General features: G+C 32.5%; 1 protein-coding gene across 4 annotated transcripts in view; it reads left to right on the top strand.

Moving 5' to 3' along the window:
* LOC136971413 (fragile X messenger ribonucleoprotein 1 homolog A-like) overlaps positions 1-22,010 on the top strand; it is a 100,722-nt gene continuing 78,712 nt past the window's right edge. For all 4 annotated transcript variants that reach the window (XM_067265874.1, XM_067265873.1, XM_067265875.1 and 1 more), the window contains exon 1: positions 1-146. In XM_067265874.1, coding sequence (XP_067121975.1) covers positions 96-146 — 51 coding nt within the window. In that variant the 5' untranslated portion in view covers positions 1-95. The remainder of the gene's footprint in view (positions 147-22,010) is intronic.

Here is a 22,010-nt window from a genome sequence, read left to right as displayed (position 1 = left end):
TGTTTCGAAGTAATTTCGAAAATTTTGTTTTGAACAAATTCTCGAGATAGAATTCTGGAATCGTTCCCATGATACAAAGCTTCATATGATTCAAGATGGAGGACTTAGCTGTGGAAGTTTGCGGTGAAAATGGTGCTTATTACAAAGTGAGTTATCTTTCAAAGAAAGAAAGAAAGTCAAATTTTCCATATTATTAAGCCTCTCGTCGAAATATTAATGTCGTTGATATAATGTCATTATTTTTTTCTTAAATAAGAAAAAGAATAACTCAACTTAATAGACGCTAAGAGAAGAATTATTAAGGAATTTTAATTTCAATGGTTTTTTAAAATTATTGCAGCTTAAAAATTAATTGATCGGCTAAACGCTTGTTTGATGATTAATGTGTTATTAGTGTTGTAGATTTAATTTTATTTACGTTAAAGAAACACATTTTAGAACTTCGTATAGGCCTAATGTACGAACGCTAACACGTGCTAAGCCTAAAGATGGCTGCTAATATCAGTTCGAATTGTTTTTATCTAAAGTTAGTAAAATGATTTATTATTTTAGGAATAAATATTGATGATATTCTAAACGTACTAAGTAATACTGCAGTTAACAATATGTGTTTTTCTCGATTGTAACTTTTAGAGAATAAATTAAGACACACAAAATTACTGTTAAAAGTTTTATGATTGAATTGATGGGTAAATAAATTACACAATGTTTAAATGTAGTATTATATTCTGGGACATATATTATAGAAAATAAGCTTGACGGTAAATAATGCTCGAGTTTATATGATAAGTGTGGACAATATAGATTTAAACTGCAAATTAATTTTTTGAGTGTTTTGAAATCAGAATTACCCACGTTTTTAACCATTGATAAGTAATTATTATCAGTTTTTGTTTTAGTTGGGATATACGCACAAGGTAAAAATATAAATGATAAATTTCATGTTTTTCGTGGTAGAAAGTTATTTTTATGTCATTTGCTTATATGTTTATGCACGTATAAATTACTTAAAAGTAACTTCGGTATATATTTCAGAATAAAGCAATTTATATAGGAAATTTCTTCTTTTAATGTGTGAAACTGCTACGTTCCCTTTCAAACTGCAAGTTTTAGTTTATTTTAATTTGAAAATAACTTATTGATTGTGTTGTTTGGTACCTTTCTGTTAATGGGATGCTGGCCGATATGTATGGCAATAGGTGAGATTTGAACTATGAATGAGAGGTTTCGCACCACACCCAGAATTGACCCTTTGTGAGATATTTGCCTCCAAAGATCAGTTTTTTAATATGTATCGGTATACTGCCTATTCTACATGCTTTGCATATAGTTGTGTGTTTCGGTGCTTGCTATTGCTTGCACCTCATTACCCATTAAAACTATATAGCATCAAGTACTCTGCAAACAGTCAAGTGGGCTACTCAAAGCTGGCACGGTCGCATGGTCTAAATCAGGGATGGGCAACCTGCGACCCTTGGGTCGCATGCAGTCTGCAGCAATATTTTTTGTGGCCTGTGTGGCATAAAATATGAATAAATATGTCAATTTCCCAGCTTAACGAGATATTCAACAAAAATTCAAATGTTATTTTCTACAACTTATATTTGTGAATAGTTTTTTCGCAATGAATTTAGTTTTTTGATGTGTCTGTTAGTTGGTTTCTTGTTTTAATTTTAGTAAAATTAAAACAAGAAATCAGCTAACAGACACACTGAAACTAATTTAAAACTAGCATTGACTAATATTTAACCAAATATTTCTGATATATTATGTTTAGATCAGTGACAGAATCTATATTAAGTATACCTATGCTAATTTATAATTATATATTAATAAAGAATTGTGATTTACCGACATTTTTCCCCTCTTTTCTCTTGTGTGTGGCTGGTGTCAGTTCAAAAGTTTTGAAATGCAACCCTTACATAGAAAAAGGTTGCCCATTCCCGGTCTAAATAGTTCGACGCAATAGTCTTAGTGATGCAGACAACTGTATCATGTGTCAGAGTTACAATTGGCATCCCATCAACAGAAAAGAACCCATTGTTTTTTAAAAAGATATAAATTATTATTTTATGTATTTTATTAAATTTTGTGAAAATATTTTTTTGATTAATAACTTTCAAATTTATATGTTAAAAAAAAACCCATGAAATCTGTTAAGAAAATCTTAAAATATATATGAAAGAGCATGATATATGTTCCAGAAAAGGATGGATTGAATTTGTAGTTAGCAGTGATTTGTGTATTTGGAGTAGAGATGCCATAAATCTCTTATTTCACCCCTGATAGTCTGTAGCACATATAGACGGCCAGATGGCACCTACTGCTCTAGGGCAGTGTTCCGCAAAGCGTGTGCCGTGGCACACTGGTGTACCATGGTCAATAGTTGGTATGCCGTGGAAAAATGTCAAGTTTTGTGAAGATAATGCACCTACACATAGCTGAGAGTTATGCGAGCGAAGTGCTTCGTTGCACGAGGAGCGGGACAGCCCACCCGCACGCATGCACATGTCAATGTGATATTGTAACGCTGCACCCCACTTAGTCATCGTTGTCACGCGCTGTTGTAAACTGAAACAAATTGCTTTTCGCCAGTAACTAGCCGCTAGTTTGTGAATGTGTCGTTGCGAACGTAATTGACTTTTTTTTATTACAAATAAATAGACCCTAATACATGTATGTGTATATAATGGTGTATATATGTATGTGTGTGTAAATTCCTTAAACCTACTGCAAGTTCGTCAAGTGAAACTAATGATTCCCAAGAAGCAGAGTCAATGAAGAAAAAACCTGAGCTTGTTAATTGAAAATATGATGAGAGCTATGTATGTTATGGCTTTATATATTGCGGAGATGAATCATGCCCAATCCCAAAATGGAGAAACTTGGGTAATAATTTGATGGTGCCCAGTAAACTTTTACGACATTTAACTACTAAACACCCATCAGTGGCTCAAAAAGACAAAGCCTTTTTTCAACGTTTGAAAGACCAGTCTAAGAAACAGGTAACTCTTATGAGTTTGTCTTTCAAAACATCAGACAAAGTGCAGAAAGCAAGCTATATGATCGCTAATATGCTTGTTAAATCCAAGAAGCCTCATTCTCTCGCTGAAACTTTAATTGTACCTGTCTGCAAAGAAGTTGTCAAGATTATGATTAGCCAGGAAGCTGCTAAGGAAATCGAAAAAATACCTGCGTCAGCAGATACAATCTCATGTCGAATTAATGATATTTCTAGCGACATTCAATCAACGTTAATTGAAAAATTAAGGCTTAGTGGAGTTTTTGCACTACAAGTCGATGAGGCTACTGATATCAGTGGTCACGCGCATCTCATATCAAATGTGAGGTACACTGACGAATATGAAATAAAAGAGGACTTTTTATTTTGTCTGCCACTACCTGGTTATACCACTGCAGAAGAAATGTTCAAAGTAACAGACCAGTACTTCAGTGAGTATAATTTGGAATGGCACAACTGCATAAGCATTTGCACGGACAGAACAGCAGCTATGACGGGAAAAATTAGGGGATTTATAACCAGGGCTTCTGAAAAAAACCCTAATATTAAAAATGTACATTGCTTTTTACACAGGGAAGCACTGATGGCGAAGTCTCTGCCTGATGAATTGTCTGTCCTACAAGAAGTCGTCAAAATTGACAGTTACATCAAGTTGCAACTGCTGAACTCTCGTCTGTTTGATGCAGTGTGTCAGGAAATGGGAGCAGATCATCAGTCACTTCTGTTTCATACAGAAGTACGATGGCTTTCTTGCAAAAAAGTGCTTTTTCGAATTTACGAGCTAAAAAATGAGACCCAGACGTTTTTAGAGGCCTAGGGTTCAGATTTTACTTTTCTGTTTAAAAGAGAAGAATGGGTAGCAAAACTTGCATATCTGGCGGATATATTCGCCAATTTAAATGAGCTCAACAAAAAACTGCAAGGCAGGAATTCTAATATTTTAACGTTATCGGACAAGATTGAAAGCTTTGCACTAAGTTGGTGTTATGGATCAGCCACGCTACCGATGGTAGTAATGAAATGTTCCCAAATGTCATGGCTGCCAATTCAGAAAAAAGTGCAGGCTTTGATAGTGAAACACTTGGAGCTATTAGGAGAAAAAATGAACTCTTATTTTCCTAAGTGTGACCTGCAACTCATGGACTGGGTACGAAATCCATTTTCAGATAGCATTTCCATTGAACACCTACCGATAAACGAGCAGGAAGAATTCGTGGAGCTAAAAACTGATTGGACATTAATACTAAAATTTTCCGAAACAGAACTAGCACATTTTTGGCTGCATATAAAAAATGAGTATCCACTGCTTTCAAAGCGTGCTATTGCAATTCTGTTACCATTTGCCACGACCTACTTATGTGAATTGGGGTTTTCAACTCTCACTATGATTAAATCAAGAAAAAGAGAATGCCTGAGGACGATCGACCAAGAGATGAGAGCAGCCTTATCAATGATTGTTCCAAATTTTGATCGCCTGTGCTCAGTTAAGCAGGCTCACATTTCTCATTAAACATTGTACTGATTTTTATAATAAATAAATATTAAATAAACATTGGTTTTTTCTTTGGTGTACCTCTAAAATTTCGTGATTTGGTAGGTGTACCTTGAATACAAAAAGTTTGCGGAACACTGCTCTAGGGGACCTGGGTATAAATCCGGACAGGTTGCTAAATTCCCAGGAGTTTTTCAGGGGTTGGTCTGTCCGGATATGTCAGGCCCATCCCTCACCACCCAGCTGCCCCATTGTGAGCCTGGGCTTGCTAAAAGAGGCCCTCTTAGTGCCCGCATGGCAGGTAGAGTTAAAAAAAAAGTCTGTAGCACACAATGTTATACCTAAAAACTTCAATATTATGAGGGTTGTTCAATAAGTCCTTAGAAAAAAATAGAAAAAGAGATTATTTTAGGTAGATTTTTTTTTCAACATAATCTTCTTTAAGCTCTATATACTTTTCCAAGTGTTTCTCCAACATTTTTAAGCCATCTAAAAAGTAAGATTTTGGAAGGTCCTCAAAATAGGCATCTGTTTGGACGATGACCTCCTCATTCAATGTAAACCGTTGTCCGCCGAGCCATTTTTTTAAGTTTGGAAATAAAAAAAAAGTCACTGGGGGCTGAATACAGTGGATGTTGTAATAATTCGAACTTTAATTCCATGATTTTGGCCATTGAAACTGTACAGGTGTGCACCTGTGCATTGTCTTAATGGAAGAGGATCTTTTTCTTTTTCAAATGAAGTTTTTCCTTGATTTCTTCGCTCAACAGGTGCAATAACAACGCATAATACTCTCCAGTTATTGTTTTTCTTTTTCCAAGTAATCGGTGTAGATCAAAGGTGGGCAACCCCCAGCCTGCAAAAAGTTGCTATCCGGCCCGCGAGATTTTAATAGATTATTAAATCGAAAAAATAAATAAATAATAGTAATTTTTCGAAAACAGTAAGAGAAATAAATGTAGTAATTAACTTCTTTTTTTTATTTATTTCATATTTGCATGCTAAAAAATTACAGGTCACAAGAAGGCGTCAATTAACTACTACGGCTCGCGGAAAAAACATAAAATTTAATCTGGCCCATGTTATAAAAAATGTTGCCCACCCTTGGTGTAGATGATTCCGCATGTATCCCAAAAAACTGTGGCCATCACCTTTCCGATCAGTTTCACTGTCTTTGCCTTCTTTGGAATCCTTTTGCCTTCAAAAACCCACTGTTTTGACTGTTCCTTTGTCTCTGGAGTGTAGTAGTGTATCCACGTTTCATCCACAGTTATGTATCGACGCAGAAACTCATCAGGATTGCGACGAAAAAGTGCTAAAATAGCCTCAGAGTCGACCACACAATTCCATTTATTCTCCACTGAGTACAAATGCGGCATCCATTTTTCCAAGATTTTTTTCACACCCAATTTTTCATGCAAAATTGAAAACACTATACCTTGCGATATGCTTGTGGCCTCAACTATTTTGTGCACTTTGATTTGTTGATCACTCAAAACTATATCGTGGATTTTGTCAATCATTTTGGGAGTAGTCACTTCCACTGGACATCCCGAACAACATTCATCTTTTGTGGATGTACGGCCATGTTTAAACTCATTTACCCATTTGTAAACAGTTGCAAACATAGGAGCATATGTGCCGTGAACTTCATCCAACTCAGCTTTAATCTTTTTTGGTGTTAAGCCTTTTAAATATAAGTGTTTAATCACCGCTCAAAACTCACTTTTTCCATTTTTCTAAATAAACAAAAGTTTCTTGCTTCAATTGACAATAAAAATGAAACCATGTGACTGAGACTTTCACAGCTGTCTAGTGAGTCATGATGCTTACCAAAAAACTAGCCATTTTTGATTCTACGAGCACCATCTATTGGATTTTCTAAGGACTTATCGAACGATCCTTGTAGTTTAGTTTGTTCTTTATTGTTAAGGTTTTTGTGAGAAAATGCTTGATTACTACTATTTTCCTACAAATCTTCAAATTTCCTTTATCTTTTATTTTGATATGAAAAAGTTTGTAATTAATCCATAAAGAATTAAAGAAGAGGAGGCTATCCAGACACATTAGTTAACTCATATTCTTATGCTAGTTAGTCAATTCACATTCATTTTCAAATCATTGGATGATGATGACAAATTATTATTTAACTAGAAATTTTCCTGTCAAGCATGTTAGAGTATTTTTTTATGATAAAGTAGAGATTGAAGAATTTAGAAGAACTTCAAGTCAAACTTGATGTTGTGATACTGTTTCTGCAGCCCTTGGCAGCCATTCTTATTCGATGTTGCTTAAGTCAGACTTCAGCCATTGGGGTCTAAGTTTTTATTCTTTTAGATCTAGAATTTACCTGACCAATTTTACTCTTATGCTTTCCTCTGGGCATTTCACCCCCCCCCCAACAAAATAGCAAGTCTTTTTAATTCCACATTGATAAAACAAAAGTGAATTGTATGCACATTAATTAGATGAGTGATAACATTTCCTAAATAACGGGCTCAAATACTTTTGATTGGATAACAGAACGTCTCATGGTCACTATCAATGTTCCCTCTAATTTTTTTTGTAGATGAGTGGAACATATATTTCTCTGAGCAAAAAACATTTTTGCTGAGCCAAATTCTGAGCAAAAAATTTTTCTGAGCATATATGCATATATAAAATCTTATTTTTTCCTATAAAAATTAAAATACTTAATTATAAAGTAGAGATTAAAATTCATTTTAAAACATACTTCCATATAAAATATTATCTTTTGTCAATGATTTAATGTATTTACATAGCAATAATCATGTTGCAGACAGAATGAGAAAAAAGTAAACAATTCAAATCAGTGTGCATGCTTGCCTGCATGGCGCACAAATTCTCGTGCGCGGCAACAATTTGAGCAGTGCGTGGCTGCGCAGTTGCGTAGCTTAGAGGGAACATTGATCACTATGAAGAGATTTTTTTTAAAAATTTGTTACAGAAGTGACATGATGCGGCTATCATTTTTAAGTTTAAATTTTAAATTTAATGAATGATATTTTAAGTTTAAAATATGCCATTCACCAAAATATTTAAAAATACGACTTAAGGGAAATTTCCTTGTCAAGCATGAACATCACACAGTCACCAACATCACTGCAACAAAGTGCGATCACCGATCTGAAATTGATAAAATGCTTATTCTATAGCTAATATTTCTGCAAAATAAGTAACCTGTACTTTCTGTCAGAACATAACCAAAATTTCATCTGGATTGGACAAAAATTGCAGGAGTTACAAGGAATTTATATACACACAAACACACTGCTTTTATGTTAGTAATTTTAAGTTTACATTGATACAAAGCTACAAAAAAACCAAATAACCAGAAGAAAAAATTGGGAAGTGCTAACTTTTTTGCTCATGTTGAACAGACATCCTCAGGCTAACTAATCCCGCAGCTGTTGAAACAATAGGGGATTGCCATACATGTGTGAAAAAAGAAGACGACGTGAGATGGGGAGAGGGAGAAGAAAGTAAGTTTACAATTCAAACTAGGACTTCCACAATGTGGGAAAGGAGTCTACATCGTGGAAGTTAATAGCAGTATTTTTGTGGGTGGCCTTCTGAATTTCCACTTGTTCTGGGTGTCTGAGAAAGGGTTGTTAGGAAGAACTGTGAATGAAGCATGTATGGTCGGAATCCACATCAATGTTGTTCAAAATGTTAGCGAACGTTAGTTTTTAATGTTAGCACTTTTCAATTTTTTCTGCTGGTTATTTGGTTTTTTTTTTTTGTAGCTTTCTATCAGTTTACCCAGTTTTTGAGTGGTTGTACTTCCATTGATAGCTAAATTGATTGAATATACAGAAGAATCTCATTTTAACTGATTGCTTTGTCCACGATAATTATCTGTTGTTCCAAGAATCTGTTATATTGTGAACAATGGATTTCCCGCAAAATATTTGTTTGAAAAAATTTCTATTTTTTAACCCCTATAGGCCTATATAAGAAATACCAGTACAGTAGAGCAGTGATTCTTAACAGGGGGGCTGCAGCCCCCTGGGGGTCCGTAAGAAGTTTGTTGGGGGGCCGCCAAATTATGCAAAAATTCCTTCAGATAATAATAAAAAGAAAATTGATGTATAACCGAATATCGTATTGAAAAGTGAAATAAGAAAGATAAAGTTTTCCTATTTTGTTTTTTTTTATTTATTTCTTATTTCTTCCTACATACAAGATAAATATTTTCCTAATGATGAAGTTCACATTACAAAACTGTGGATTTAATATCCATACAACAGTTATAAAAATACCAATTTATCATCAGCTGATGAAGATACATTATTATAATTAATAAATGATTGTAATTTGAAATCTGTGTTCAAAACTAAGTGTGTCCCAATTTTGGATACAAATTCATGTAGAATATCCTCTCCCATCTTTTCAGCAGCAATGCAAAATTTTCTGCCTTTCGCTAGTACATATTTGTGTGAGAAAGGGTTCTCAACTATGGTGGATATAAAAACAAAAAAACACAATCGATTGTGGTTAGATGCCTGCATGCAGATAGCATTACAAACAATTGAACCAAGAATTAACAAATTAGTTCAGGATATTCGGCAGCAGAAATCTCATCTAAATTATTTTCAAATATTTTTTGTTTTTTCTATGAATTTTTAAATGTTTATTTTATTTTTTGTTAAAAATTAATGAGTTTTTATGTTTAATTGTGAAGTTTGAATGTTATTTAAATAGATAATGAAATAATAAGTTATGATTTACATTTATTATATAAAAAAATTAAGCAATAATAAAAAAATTAATTTATTATAGATAATTTAACAAATATAAATTATTATTAAAAAAATGGGGTTCACAAAAATATGAAATATTTGGTGGGCCGCAAGTATAAAAAGGTTAAGAACCACTGCAGTAGAGCATCGATTATCTGAAACAGTTTGGGATTGGGGTTGTTTGGATAAGTGATTTTTTGGATAACTGATCATTTACAAAAAATATATTAAATACAAAATTGTACTGTATATATCTTGTATCACAGTTTAGGTTAGCAGGGAGGGGGAGAGTGCTGCAGTGCCATAGCACTAGCAGAAATTTGAATTTACTGACTGGAACGCTTTTAGTTAACCAATGTTCCAGTTGATCAGTATTCAGATAATCGATGCTCTACTGTACTTGAAATTATTCATTCTCTTGAAATCCCTCTTCTTTATCCTATAGAAACGTGTATGTTTGTAATGTACCTGTATATTATGCGATATATGATTGTATATTATGCCATACTTGTGTATGACAAAGCTGGTGAAAACTGTACATACTGTAAACATAAAAACATAAGAGACAAATTACATATGCTCATTAGTACTTTGCTTGACTTCACAATTTGTCAAAAAAAAAAAAAATCTCGTTTATCCTGGTTTCTTTTAGTGCCACTTTTCTATTTATTGAATACAACATTGCTTGATATTAGAAACGTCATTCACTGTATAGCCTCTTTGTTTATGCTGAAACTTGTCAGGAAGGTCTTCATGACTTGGAAATACTTGACAGCCTCGCTAAATTTCAGCACTACACTTGGACCAGTGACTGAGTGTTTATTAGGTGACTCCTCCTCAATCATATCCAGCTGACTCTTTGCACAATTCTTCAATTGTACATATCCTAAATGTAACACATGCATCATCAAACTACAAATTTCCAGAAACAAATATCCCAAATATTAACTAAACATTGAAAAAACATGAAGTTTACAATAGATTTGAGTTAGAAAAAATCCTTTATTCCGAGTAAAGGATCTGCTGAAAGGATGTAAAATTACATTGATTTGGGGAACCTGGGAAAAAATTTGTTATCTTGAGAAATCTATTGTTCTGCAATTTGTTAAAACAAGATTCTACTGTACTTATCAGTTATCTACGTACTGTCATTTTGGGGATAACCCTTGGATTATCTGTTTGAAAGATATTTGAGATGGGGTTAATTTACTAATGGGGAGATTTCATAAACACCTGCAATCAAATTACAGGGTGGCCAGTGAGCACAGGGATGACTATCTCATTATTTCAGGGAATTTCTCAGTAGCCACTTTCCTGTTATGCAGGCTCTCCAGTTAGCACAATTGTGTTTCCATCTGATGATTTATAGACCTGCACATTTTGTGCAAAATGGAAGGTGATTTGCAATGAATTATGGGAATTTTTAAAATGACAGCAAAAGTTTCAACTTTTCAATTTTTCAATTTAAATTTTTTGATCTGATATTTACTTTTTTTTTTTTTTTGCACCTTTTCAAAATCTTCACACCATGCTATATGTAGTGGTAAGGTTGATCAGTAAAAATATGATGTCCTTTATGCTTGGAATTATAGATGCTACATTCTGATTGTCTGTGACAGATTTGCTGTGAGAAAATAGATGTTGTCCTAGTACTCTGTTGCAAAAATACTTGAAGGCCATTCTAACTGGAAGATGATTTTACTGTGCATGAGCACAGTAATCAACAAAGGTGATTCAATTGCCTCAAAATTGCACTAAGTAGAGAGCCAGCATTAAGGCTAAATACCATATGATATATGATTCATCTTCAAATGTGTTAGTGAAGGCAAAATACATGGCATGTGATTTGTGTGCATGTGTGCCTGTGCACTACTGTACTAACCCATTGTCTTTGTTAGTACAGTGGGTGATCAGTTATCGAACAAAGATAATGAGCACTTTCGCGAAAGATTTTTATGATCAGACAACGAACACTTCATTGAACAAACATAAAAAGAAGCGACAGAAAATACCGACTGATTTTCCGTTGTCTTCAGGTAACAGTTCAAAGCCTTTCGGAGTGCGGGAGACGTCAACATCGACACTCAACTCGATACCAATCAGCCGATCAGATAGTGTTTTCCTGAACTTCAAAACTCTCCATTGTTATTCCAGCTTTTTGTTTACTTTTCTGACAAATAACTTTTTTATAGTCTTTGTGAGACTGTCGGGCACTTGTAAAGTTTTGCATTGGTTTTTATTTTCTAAAGGTGAGAGTTTAACTGTCCTATTGAATATTCGTTAACATTTTAACACCAAAATTTCAAATTACATTTGGGCCTCACATTTACGTAATTCTTTCATGTGCTAGTTGATTTCTGTTTTCTGAATTTTTGTGAATGCTTTTCTAAACATTTTATTTCAAAAAGAAATTGATAATATTATGGAGCCTAAAAAGAGTGTAGTGTCAAGAATTGTGCTCATCACAGAAACCAAGCAAGAGATAATAGCCAAAGTAGAGAGTGGGCAGAAGATGTCTGATGTTGCTAGGCAGTATGGCTTGAACAGGTCTACAGTAGGCACAATCTTAGCTAAGAAAGATATAATCAAGAAGACTCAAGGAGCTGAAGGAGTAACAAAAATCACATCTGAGAAACAAAGATGTTCTATCCACGAAAAAATGGAGAGATTGCTTTTAATTTGGATAAAAGAAAGGGAAATGAAAAGAGATACAACTAATACAACATCATTCAAGAGAAAGCTAGAGAAATTTCTGAAGAACTGAAGAAATAAACTCCACATTCGTCACATGAGGAGATAGAATTCAAAGCTACCACTGGATGGTTTGCAAAGTTTAGAAGGAGAACTGGCATTAAACATGTGGTAATTCACAGTGAGTCTGCTAGTGCAGATAAAGAAGAAACTGAGAAGTTCTGTCTCAAATTTGAAGAATTCACTAAAAATGAAGGATATTGTCCACAACAGATTTTCAATTGTGATGAAATTGGTTCATTTTGGAAGTGCATGCCGAATCATACCTACATTACGAAAGAAGAGAAAAATATTCCTGGGCATAAACCAGGGCTGTGGAGTACGAGTAGGAGTAAGGAGTAAGAGGAGTCTGAGGTTTTTCAAGGAGTAGAAGGAGTAACAAATATATTTTGCTACTCCTTATTCCTTTAATTATATTGCACATTCAAACATTAAAAAACAATTATATTATATTGCACCATCTAATTTAAATCATTAATCCAGCTAATAAAAATAGTTTATTTGAAGTTTAACTTTTGGATTTTGCCTTAACCCTAAATTTAAATTAACTTATTTTTCAGATAAACTATAAATTTAATAATTTAATTTCCTATAATAGAACAAAGGAAATGCAGTAATTGGATGCTTTGAATTATCTCAAACAATGTCTTCAAATTCCAATTAATAAATGAAGATAACCCAGAAAAGCAATGCAATTCAGAAATCAGTGCAGGGAAAGGAAAGGGAGGCTAAGCACCCACCAGGTCATCCAATTTAAAATGCCATTTGGAGCACTTCCATCCAAAAGAATTCAAGCTTATGATGGAAAAGGAATGCAACAAAAAGTCATCAATTTTCTAGGCCTAGCACAAGTAGTAAAGTAGAAGGAAAAAATACTCTAATAAATTATTTTGAGTTCCAAAGGATTACAATAACAATGTCAGCTGCTAAATTCAAAAGATATATTATTGAACTTGTTGTAAAGAACAGACTACCACTCAGTGTCTTCTCTTCTTTGGGTTTTATTGGATTGATTGGTGAAATGGTAGCTACTAGGAGTATCTTTGGAATGATATATTAGAAAAATAATAATAGAAGAAGCTAACAGAATTATTGAAGGAAATGCTCAAGGAAAAGTATATTCATCTGAAAATGGATGCATGCATCCGTCAACAGGTAAATTATTTTGTAATAAATGCCCAATTTGTGAATGAAAATAAAGAAACGAGATATGTACCTTAGCAGTTAAAGATACTAAAGCCCAGCATGCAAGCAATGAGGTTTGCAAATTGATTGAAAATATGCTCAAAGAATTTGAAATTAAGAAGGAAAATATCTTGACAATAGTAACAGACAATGCATCAAACATGGTAAAAACAGTTGAAAAACTTAATGAGAAAAAGACAGATTTTGAATCAGGAGAAAGCTGTGTGGAGAGCCTGGAGAATGGGGAGAGTAATTTTGATTTAGATGAAGATGAGCACTTAGACAAAACCTTGGATGTTATTGGAAACAATTTCACAGGTTCAACTTCCACCATTGCCAACATACAACATATGAGGTGTGGTGTGCATACTTTACTGCTTGCAATTCGTGATGGTCTGAAAAGAGTTCATGCAGTTAAGCTCATAACTAAGTTGCGTCAGATTGCTACAGCTGCTTGGAATCCCAAGATTAATGCTATTCTCAAAAGGCACTGTGGAAAAAAAGTCCTAGTTGATCAAGCTACCACACGGGATAGTGTTTATTTAATGATCAAATGTTTTTAGAATTAAAGCCTGTACTCCTTTATATGCCTAATCCTGACATAACTTTAGCTGATCAAGTATGGGATAAAGTTGAGCAGCTTGAAATATTACTTCGTCATCCATATATTGCAACTTTAAAGTTTCAAGAGTCTTACCTAACACCCGGATTATTCTTCAAGGAATGGAGAGATTTAATCTTCAAGTTATCCAAAATTGGTGGTCTCGTTGCTGATGGAATCAAAGAGAGTATGGAGCACAGAGAAACTCAATTACTAGATGATATGTTATTAGCAGAAATTTATGTTGATCCAAATTAAAGAATAATGCTATCAGAGAATCAGTTAACCAGGGGAAAAGCAGCACTACTTTGTTTGAGTGAAAAAATTGCAGGAAAAAAGCAATCAGATTACATGGACTCTTCTCAGCTTGACACTTCTAGTTCAGAATTTGATGATGATTTTGAAAAATACCCTGATCACCAAGAAAAAATAAAAAAGAGATGTATTGAAGCTCAAGCTAGTAATAGTACCAACAACAGAGAAGATGCAGCGCTAGTAGCAAGTAATGAGAAGTTCCACTTTGATTTCTATCAGGCTTTAACTTTAGTGGAGAAAGTAGGTCATAAATCAAAGTTAGAGGTGATAGACACAATAAAAGAATATCCATTAATAGTTCAAGATGTGGCAATTTGTGCTACTACTATATCACCTACCCAATTCAGTGTTGAAAGGCTATTTTCAGCACTCAAAATAATAGAATCTGATTTGCATGCTTCAATGAAAGAAGATTTGATTGAGAGCATATTATTTTTGAGAAGTAACTTAATCTAGTAGATTAAAAGAATAGTTTTTACTTTTAATCGTTTTATTAGTTTTTTCCTTCAGATTTTTGTTTCAGTTTTCTTCAGTATTGACTAAATAGTTTAAATCAAATATGTATTTTGTTTTATAATTTTCTTTAAATAAATGAAAAACAATATAGCTACAGCCCTTTGAATTTTAAATTCTGATTACTGATTAGGCTACTATATAATGTGATCAAAATTCAAAAAACAAAGTAGCCTGATGAGTCATGTGGCAATGATGAAATATTGTTATTGAGGAGTAGGACTGAGGAGTAAGAAGAGTTGGAAGTTTTTCAAGGAGTAGGAGTAACATTTAAAAATCCAACTCTGTAGTAAGAGTAACCTCAAAATCATCACTACTACATAGCCCTGGCATAAACCCATGAAAGACTGATTGACATTACTTTTTGGAGCTAATGCTAGCGGTGATATGAAGCTTATCCCACTTCTTGTCTATCACTCTGGGAACCCTACAGCATTCAACAAATTGGAGAGAGAAAATTAGAGCCTTGAGTTTGAATGGAACTTGAAAATTTATACAAAAAATTGAATTTTGATATAAATAATTATTTTTTTTTTTACAAATCAACAAACTATACTTTACTTTTTATATTTTGTAGTATTTAATTACATTAATAACTAACATTGTTTATATTACATTTCTAGTGATTTCTTTTTACTACAAAATTTATTTAGTTTTTATAGGTAGCTTTTCTTGGCTTTTAGTAGCTTTTAGCGATCAAAAAATGACAAACAAAAGTTTAAGTGTTTCCTTCTATAAATTGTACCTTATTTTATAATATGTTGCAAATACTTTTTAACAACAAAACATTTATCATTAAAATTAATATGTTTATGTTAATTCTCTTTTTTATATGATTGACTTCTAGAATTGTAAAGGGTTGGTAATGACAATACTAAAACAACGTGCATTGCTTAGAAACGGCGGGTTGCAGTCACGTGACAAAAATACAATGTTAACTAAACTGTAATTGGTTAAAACGTAACAGCTATCGATGGCATGGAATCCAGACACATCTCGGCTGACTACCTGTAGCGAAACCCACTTAACATGGAGCACAGAATAGCGATTTGTCTAAGGTTTGTTAACTGCCTTTCGGTAAGGGGACTTATCGAATGTCTCATGTATCGATTTGTTGAGTTATCGGAAGAGCTCAAAATAGGTCCCCTGGTAGTAAGAGATAAATAAGAACACTCTGCACATGCCATTTCTTCAAATTTGTTGTTCTTTTTTCACCTGAAGACGACGAGCTTAATTTCATCAAAAGTACTTGCGATATAAAAGAAAGTTTTGTGTTAACGCTGAACTCGGTGATAATTATCAGAAGTCTATAGGTCCCCTGGTCAATATGGCTTTGCTTTTACATCACATTTTGGGGTATTATCTTATCCTTATGCATTTACATTTATTTGATATTTTACTTGTGATTAAACAAAATAAAATTTGAATTGTATTAATAAATATAATTTTCTTTATTTTGATCTTTAAAGTCACACCTGGTCTTATATGCGAGTAAATACGGTACTATGACAGTTTAATTCTTTCTTCCATTTATACACTTTTGTTTCATTTCCACATCACCAAAAACTAGAGAAATAACAAAACAGAATCACCAAAAAAATGTTCTTTATTCTTATTCTGTTGTTCTATATTCACTACACCAGAACTTGAGTGCAGAATTTCTCAGCAAACTCTTATGACCAATAACAGAAATAATAAAACACAAAAAGGGATGATAATACACCTATCCCTCTTTTTGTGCAGTGGATACATTTTAAAGAATGCCACGTATAAATGTATAGTACATTCATCCTGTAGAAAAATGCTTGCCACAACTTAAATGGTATGTAAAAATAAGCAATTTACTAAAGGAAAACAAGCATTTTTATACTAATATCATTTCTCATTAACATTATTTCTGTGTAAATATGATAAACACAAATTAGCATAGGAAATGATATCAACATACAGTACTCTGTAATGCATTAATACATACAGCACTATACTGTGCTTAAAAAATATAATGAACTCTTAATTTTAACAAAAAGTTAAATTTAACAATTTTCAAATAAACCGTTCTTTTCCTTGTAAAAAAAAAATCAATCGCTTAAAAGGGGATTAGTTTTGTCATTCGCATTATTTCAAAACTAAAAATAGACTATGTAGACAGAGAGATAGGTGTACTTTGATATTGCTGCTTATCAATATGAAATTTGTTGCTTATCAATACAAATAAAAAATCAGTTTTATCCTTTTATACAATTTAATTTGAAAACTAATCTGCTGAATAGTATTGTTTAAATTAAACAAAATCACTCTCTGATTTGGTGTCAACTAACTGACTGGTTTCAGTTTAAGTGTGCCATTTTTTGTGTAATTTGGTGTAGTATAAAAATGAAAAGAAGAAATATTTTTAATACATTCTTTTCCATAAGGAATTTATTCAATCCAAAATTTCTAGACAGGAAGTGACGTATTTCTTTTTCTGTTTTTGGAATATTTTCTAGTAATGTAGAAATCAAGCTTAAGAGTACCAAATTTTCAAGCTCAAAAAGGATTGTTTAGGATTTTTCGGTTCCGAGTACTCAGACTTAACTTGTTGAGCCTCCTCACTTTTACTCAGATTTGAATTCTATCTAAAACTTGATGAGTTTGAGTTCCAAGTTTGTATATTTTAACAGCATTAAAAAAGAAATTGTCAGTTGTTAACAGTTGGAGCATTATTAATAAAGATGTAAGGAAACAAAATGTAATTAATAAAGATAACATAAAGCTAGCAGGTTTAGTCTAAATTCAACTACTTAGTTTTGTCATATCTATTATAATGATATTATATCTTGCACAACAGAATTTTTTAGGTTGATTTGAGTCTTTGCAGTCCAGAAAGTTAAAAATAGTCTAAATCAGCTTTTCTCAAAGTGGGCGATAACGCTCCTTTGTGGGCGGTGAGTAAATCTAGGGGCGCTGGAAGCAGGGTACTGAACCAAAGGCAAAAGTTGGGGTCACTGACAGCCATTCCCTTTTCTCTGTTAAAGAGGAAATATTGCATTTAATGGTTTCCAGATGTTGGGAACAATGTACGGTAAGGGCATGAAGTGTGAGATTCATAGAAAAGTTTTCCTAAGAATATTTCCAATCCTTTCTCACACAAGAGAAAATGGGTTAGGGGGCATTTGGTATAATTGTATGGAACAAAGGGGGTGGTGGATTGAAAAAGTTTGAGAATCACTGGTCTAAATCATAAAAAAATTGCATATTTTCTACAAATCCAGCAACATGCTTGCAAAGTATGAGTATGTGTGGTATGCTTTTTTATTTATTTTAAAAAAATTTAAGAGTTAAAAAAGTGCCAGAGATATCAAAAGTTTGAAAATTCTTAAAGGTAGCCTCAAAGTCAGAAGCTTGAAACCAGATGGTTGAGACAGTTAAGACAACAGTCTACTCCCCAAGCAAGTCCTCAGAAATTTTTCATGGATGGTCGGTCTGCTTTGGATGACTCACATCTCTCAGCTCTCCTGTTATGGGCCTGGCTGAACTCATAATAACTGAAAGAAAGAGCCATTTTAGTCCAACATAGTGAAAATAATAAAAAAAAACAAAGCCTAATTTTAAGTGAAATAATATGTGTTTCTAGTAAACTTTCTAAATATTTAGTTGATTTGTTTCTGTTTAAGATATCTTGTTTCACATAATAATGGTTTATTTTGTGCACATCTGAAATATCACAAAAAAGTATTGTTGCAAACAATAACAATTTGGATACTTATAATTAGAAGTGTATGCAAAGCAGAATATGAATTTTAATTGTAGTTGCTACATGTATGAAATCTGTATATATAGGCTAAATATGGTTTGGCTATATGATTTAGGCCTAATATTGAATGATGACCTATTAGAATAAATGAATAAAAGCACCCAGACAAAAATATTTCATTTGGACTTCAAAAAAAATCTATGTAATTTTTTAGTGTTGTTTGAACATATTGTAGATATTAAAGTTCAATAAATGGGAACTGATATTTGGTATTTAAACAGTAACTTGGACTTGTCAAATTCAAAATACTGAGTTATACTAAATCCTAGTCATGTGTCCACTAACTGTACTTTAGGTTGAATCTTTTAAGCATATCTTCTATTGGATTGCTGCTTCTGTCCAGCCTGTCAAAGATAAAAATAAATTTAAAACCATATGAAAATGTTGCCATAATTTTGCAAACTTGTAAAAAAAATTTGTGCTGCATGTAGGGATGATGCTGTAGATGATTGAACATGCAGAAAATAATTCCAGAGATTTAGAGAAGAAAATTTTGATGTCAAAGATGCATCTTGCACTAGATGACTTGTCACCACAAATGTGGATAAAAATCAAGCTTCTGATTGACAGAAATTGTCATTTGATGACATTGAGATTGGTGAGACACTAAACATTAATGCCATTATGGTTGAGTTTGGACTGGTCAGGAAGCTTGATACTTGGTGCCTCATCAACAGGTGATAAAAATTTAGTGAATCATATTTCTGCTTGAGATTCATTATGTAAATGCAATGAAAACAAGTCTTTCCTCAAACAATTCATCACTAGCAATGAAAAGTGGATTTTGTACAGCAACATTAGTCAAAAAAGATCATGGTTAAAGCAGAGTGAGCCAGTGCAAACAATTGCAAAGTCTGATTTGCACCCTAAGAGTCATGCTGTCTATCTGGTGGGTTTGGAAGGATATTATGTGCTGAGTTGCTGCCACCAAACCAAACTATTGATTCCACTAAATACTGCTCACAATTGGCCAAACTAAAAGAAGCAATTGACAGGAAGGGGCCAGATTTGACCAACAGAAAGGGCAATGTGTTCCATCATGACAATGCCAGACCATGTGTTTCTGTGTAGACTTGACAAAAATTGTTGCAACTTGGCTGGGATGTTTTAGTGCATCTACCTTATAGCGTGGACCTTGCACCTTCAGACTATCATCTGATTAGAGTTTTGCAGAACTCTCTTAATGGTGTAATTTACTAGATTTGAAATCTTGCTAAAATCACTTGGTGTGGTTTTTTTGCTAACAAGTCATTGGAATTCTACAAAAAAAAGGAATCTTTCAACTACCAGAAAGATGGAAAAAGGAATTATTGATCAAAATGCACATACATACTTGATTAAATGTATTTCTGAATTTACAAGTAAAAGATTTATAAAACACTAAAAAAAAGGGGGCAAATATATGTTACAACCTAAAACTGAAAACTGTGACACTTTTCCAATAGAGAATTGACTTATACATTTAGGAAAATGGAGATGTTTTTGAACATTGTTTGCCATAAGAGAAAACTGTGATGGACAGTCACATTAATTAAACATTCCACTAAAAGTTTAATTAAAATAATACATTTATTGAGTAAATTTAAGATGATTTTGAGCAGTGACATGAAGTTTTATATCAGTTTGTTATTTGAAGAATATTATGATTACACCAAATAGTAATAAAAATCATTATGAAACTATTACAAGTTTTTTTTTTTTTTTAATGAACTTCACAAAGATGTGCTTAAAGTTGGGGACTACATATATACAATGTTTGGTCTCTTATGTTTACTCAATGAAAGTTATCAAATGTGATAAAGCTTTTAAACCTTATAAATTTTTCTTAAATATACACAGTAGACTAAATAACTGTTATCAATATTCTAACAACTGAATTATTTTACCACCATTTTTATGATGGAGTTAATCTTTAAGTGGGTTAATGGCATGATATCACAACATTCTCTACTAGAATTAAGAACTGGAAGAATGCCATTTTGTTAACCTAAATCAAGTTGCATTCTTTATAATCATCATTTTGACTTCTATTCTCATTATTTGTAGTTAAATAAATTGTTACATCAATTAACTTTTCTCATGTAAACATAATATTATATTGTATATTTGTATACTTCTATATTTTTTACTTTGTGCATGGATGATGATTTGTATGTATTGTATATCTTGTGATCAGTCTCGTGTTAATAGTTTTTTTTAAAGATGGCTAATGATTTATTTACAAAATTAATTTTTAAGGAGTTTAACACACAAGAGATTTAAATGTAATACAAATTACTTAATGCAATTATTTTGATAAAAGAAGATGAACTTAGTTGTTATTTATGTGCTGGTTTCATCAGTTTTAAGTCAATCACATAGCCAGTTCTCTTTAGCATCTTGCATATCAAACAAGTAGTCCCACTACAATGCAATGTGGACAGGATTCTAAGTAAAAGAGACCCTGATTTCCTTTTATTATATGAATATAAAATCACAGGTAATTCCTTTTCTATTAAAGAGATATGATCATGCTGCTTACTTGTCGATTAACAATTAATTGTATGATTAGACAATTATACAGTCCTGATTGTTAATCAGCTAACTTGATAATCATCCCATTCTTACTATGCACTATAATTATTCTCTATTTGAATAAAAATTTTACATACAAGAAAATATCTATTTATCTAAATGTATACTATAAATATTAGCATTATACTAATAATATATCTTTATTATAGTAGAAGCTCCATATTTGTGCATTTCACATATTTGAAGTTCAGTTCTTATAACAACAACTTGTATTTCTGAAGAAGCTAAAATCTGTATATTTGCAGAAATAATTAACCAAATAAAAAACCAAAAAACCAAAAACAATTAACCAAAATAGTGAAACAGCTAAAAAAGAGGCAATTGAGTTAGTTTAATGCTTTTATCCTAAACTTATTCTATTGAGGTCCATGTTGACTGTTAGTGTATATTATTTCAGAGTTTATTGAATCAGTTTTTGAATTTTGCTTTTAGATTTAGAATTTTGGAGAAAGCTTTCTCGTGCTTCAGCGAAATTATTCTATAGAAAATGCTGATATTTCTGTATAAATATGTTAGCACATGTATTTATACAGAAAATAAATGTTGTATTTTATATTGATATGCATTGTGAATGTGAGTGTTGTATTTTACAAACACATTTTATCAACTATCATCTAAACAAAAAGATTCCAATGGCAAACTATCAAAAATAACAAAAAAACAATGTCTCTCAAAACAAATCGCTGCTAATTCTTCCTACAAATTATATGTAGGAAGAATTAGCAGTATTATAATACTCATTCCTTCATCATTAATGATTCAATTGTACATTAAAGAAAAGATAGAGAGATTAGAAACATGGTAGCGTCATTTTTCTCCCAAAGGTAAAAAATTTGCAGATTGTTAAATTCAGTTGTCATAAAATTAGATGTCACTATGTTAGATCTTAAGCATCTGAACAAGATAAGTCAGATTTTCCTTTGAATGGTTCTAATTTGTTGTTATCTATGAGGAATCAAAGCATTTGTTTGATCATTTTAGTGCAGTACTAATCTATATCA

This window comes from Centruroides vittatus, unplaced genomic scaffold (assembly GCF_030686945.1).
Source record: "Centruroides vittatus isolate TY-2023 unplaced genomic scaffold, ASM3068694v2 contig_250, whole genome shotgun sequence".
Classification (NCBI taxonomy): Eukaryota; Metazoa; Arthropoda; class Arachnida; order Scorpiones; family Buthidae; genus Centruroides; species Centruroides vittatus.
The sequence above is the reverse complement of the archived record's forward strand: the minus strand, read 5'-3'. Positions and strand labels throughout refer to the sequence as shown.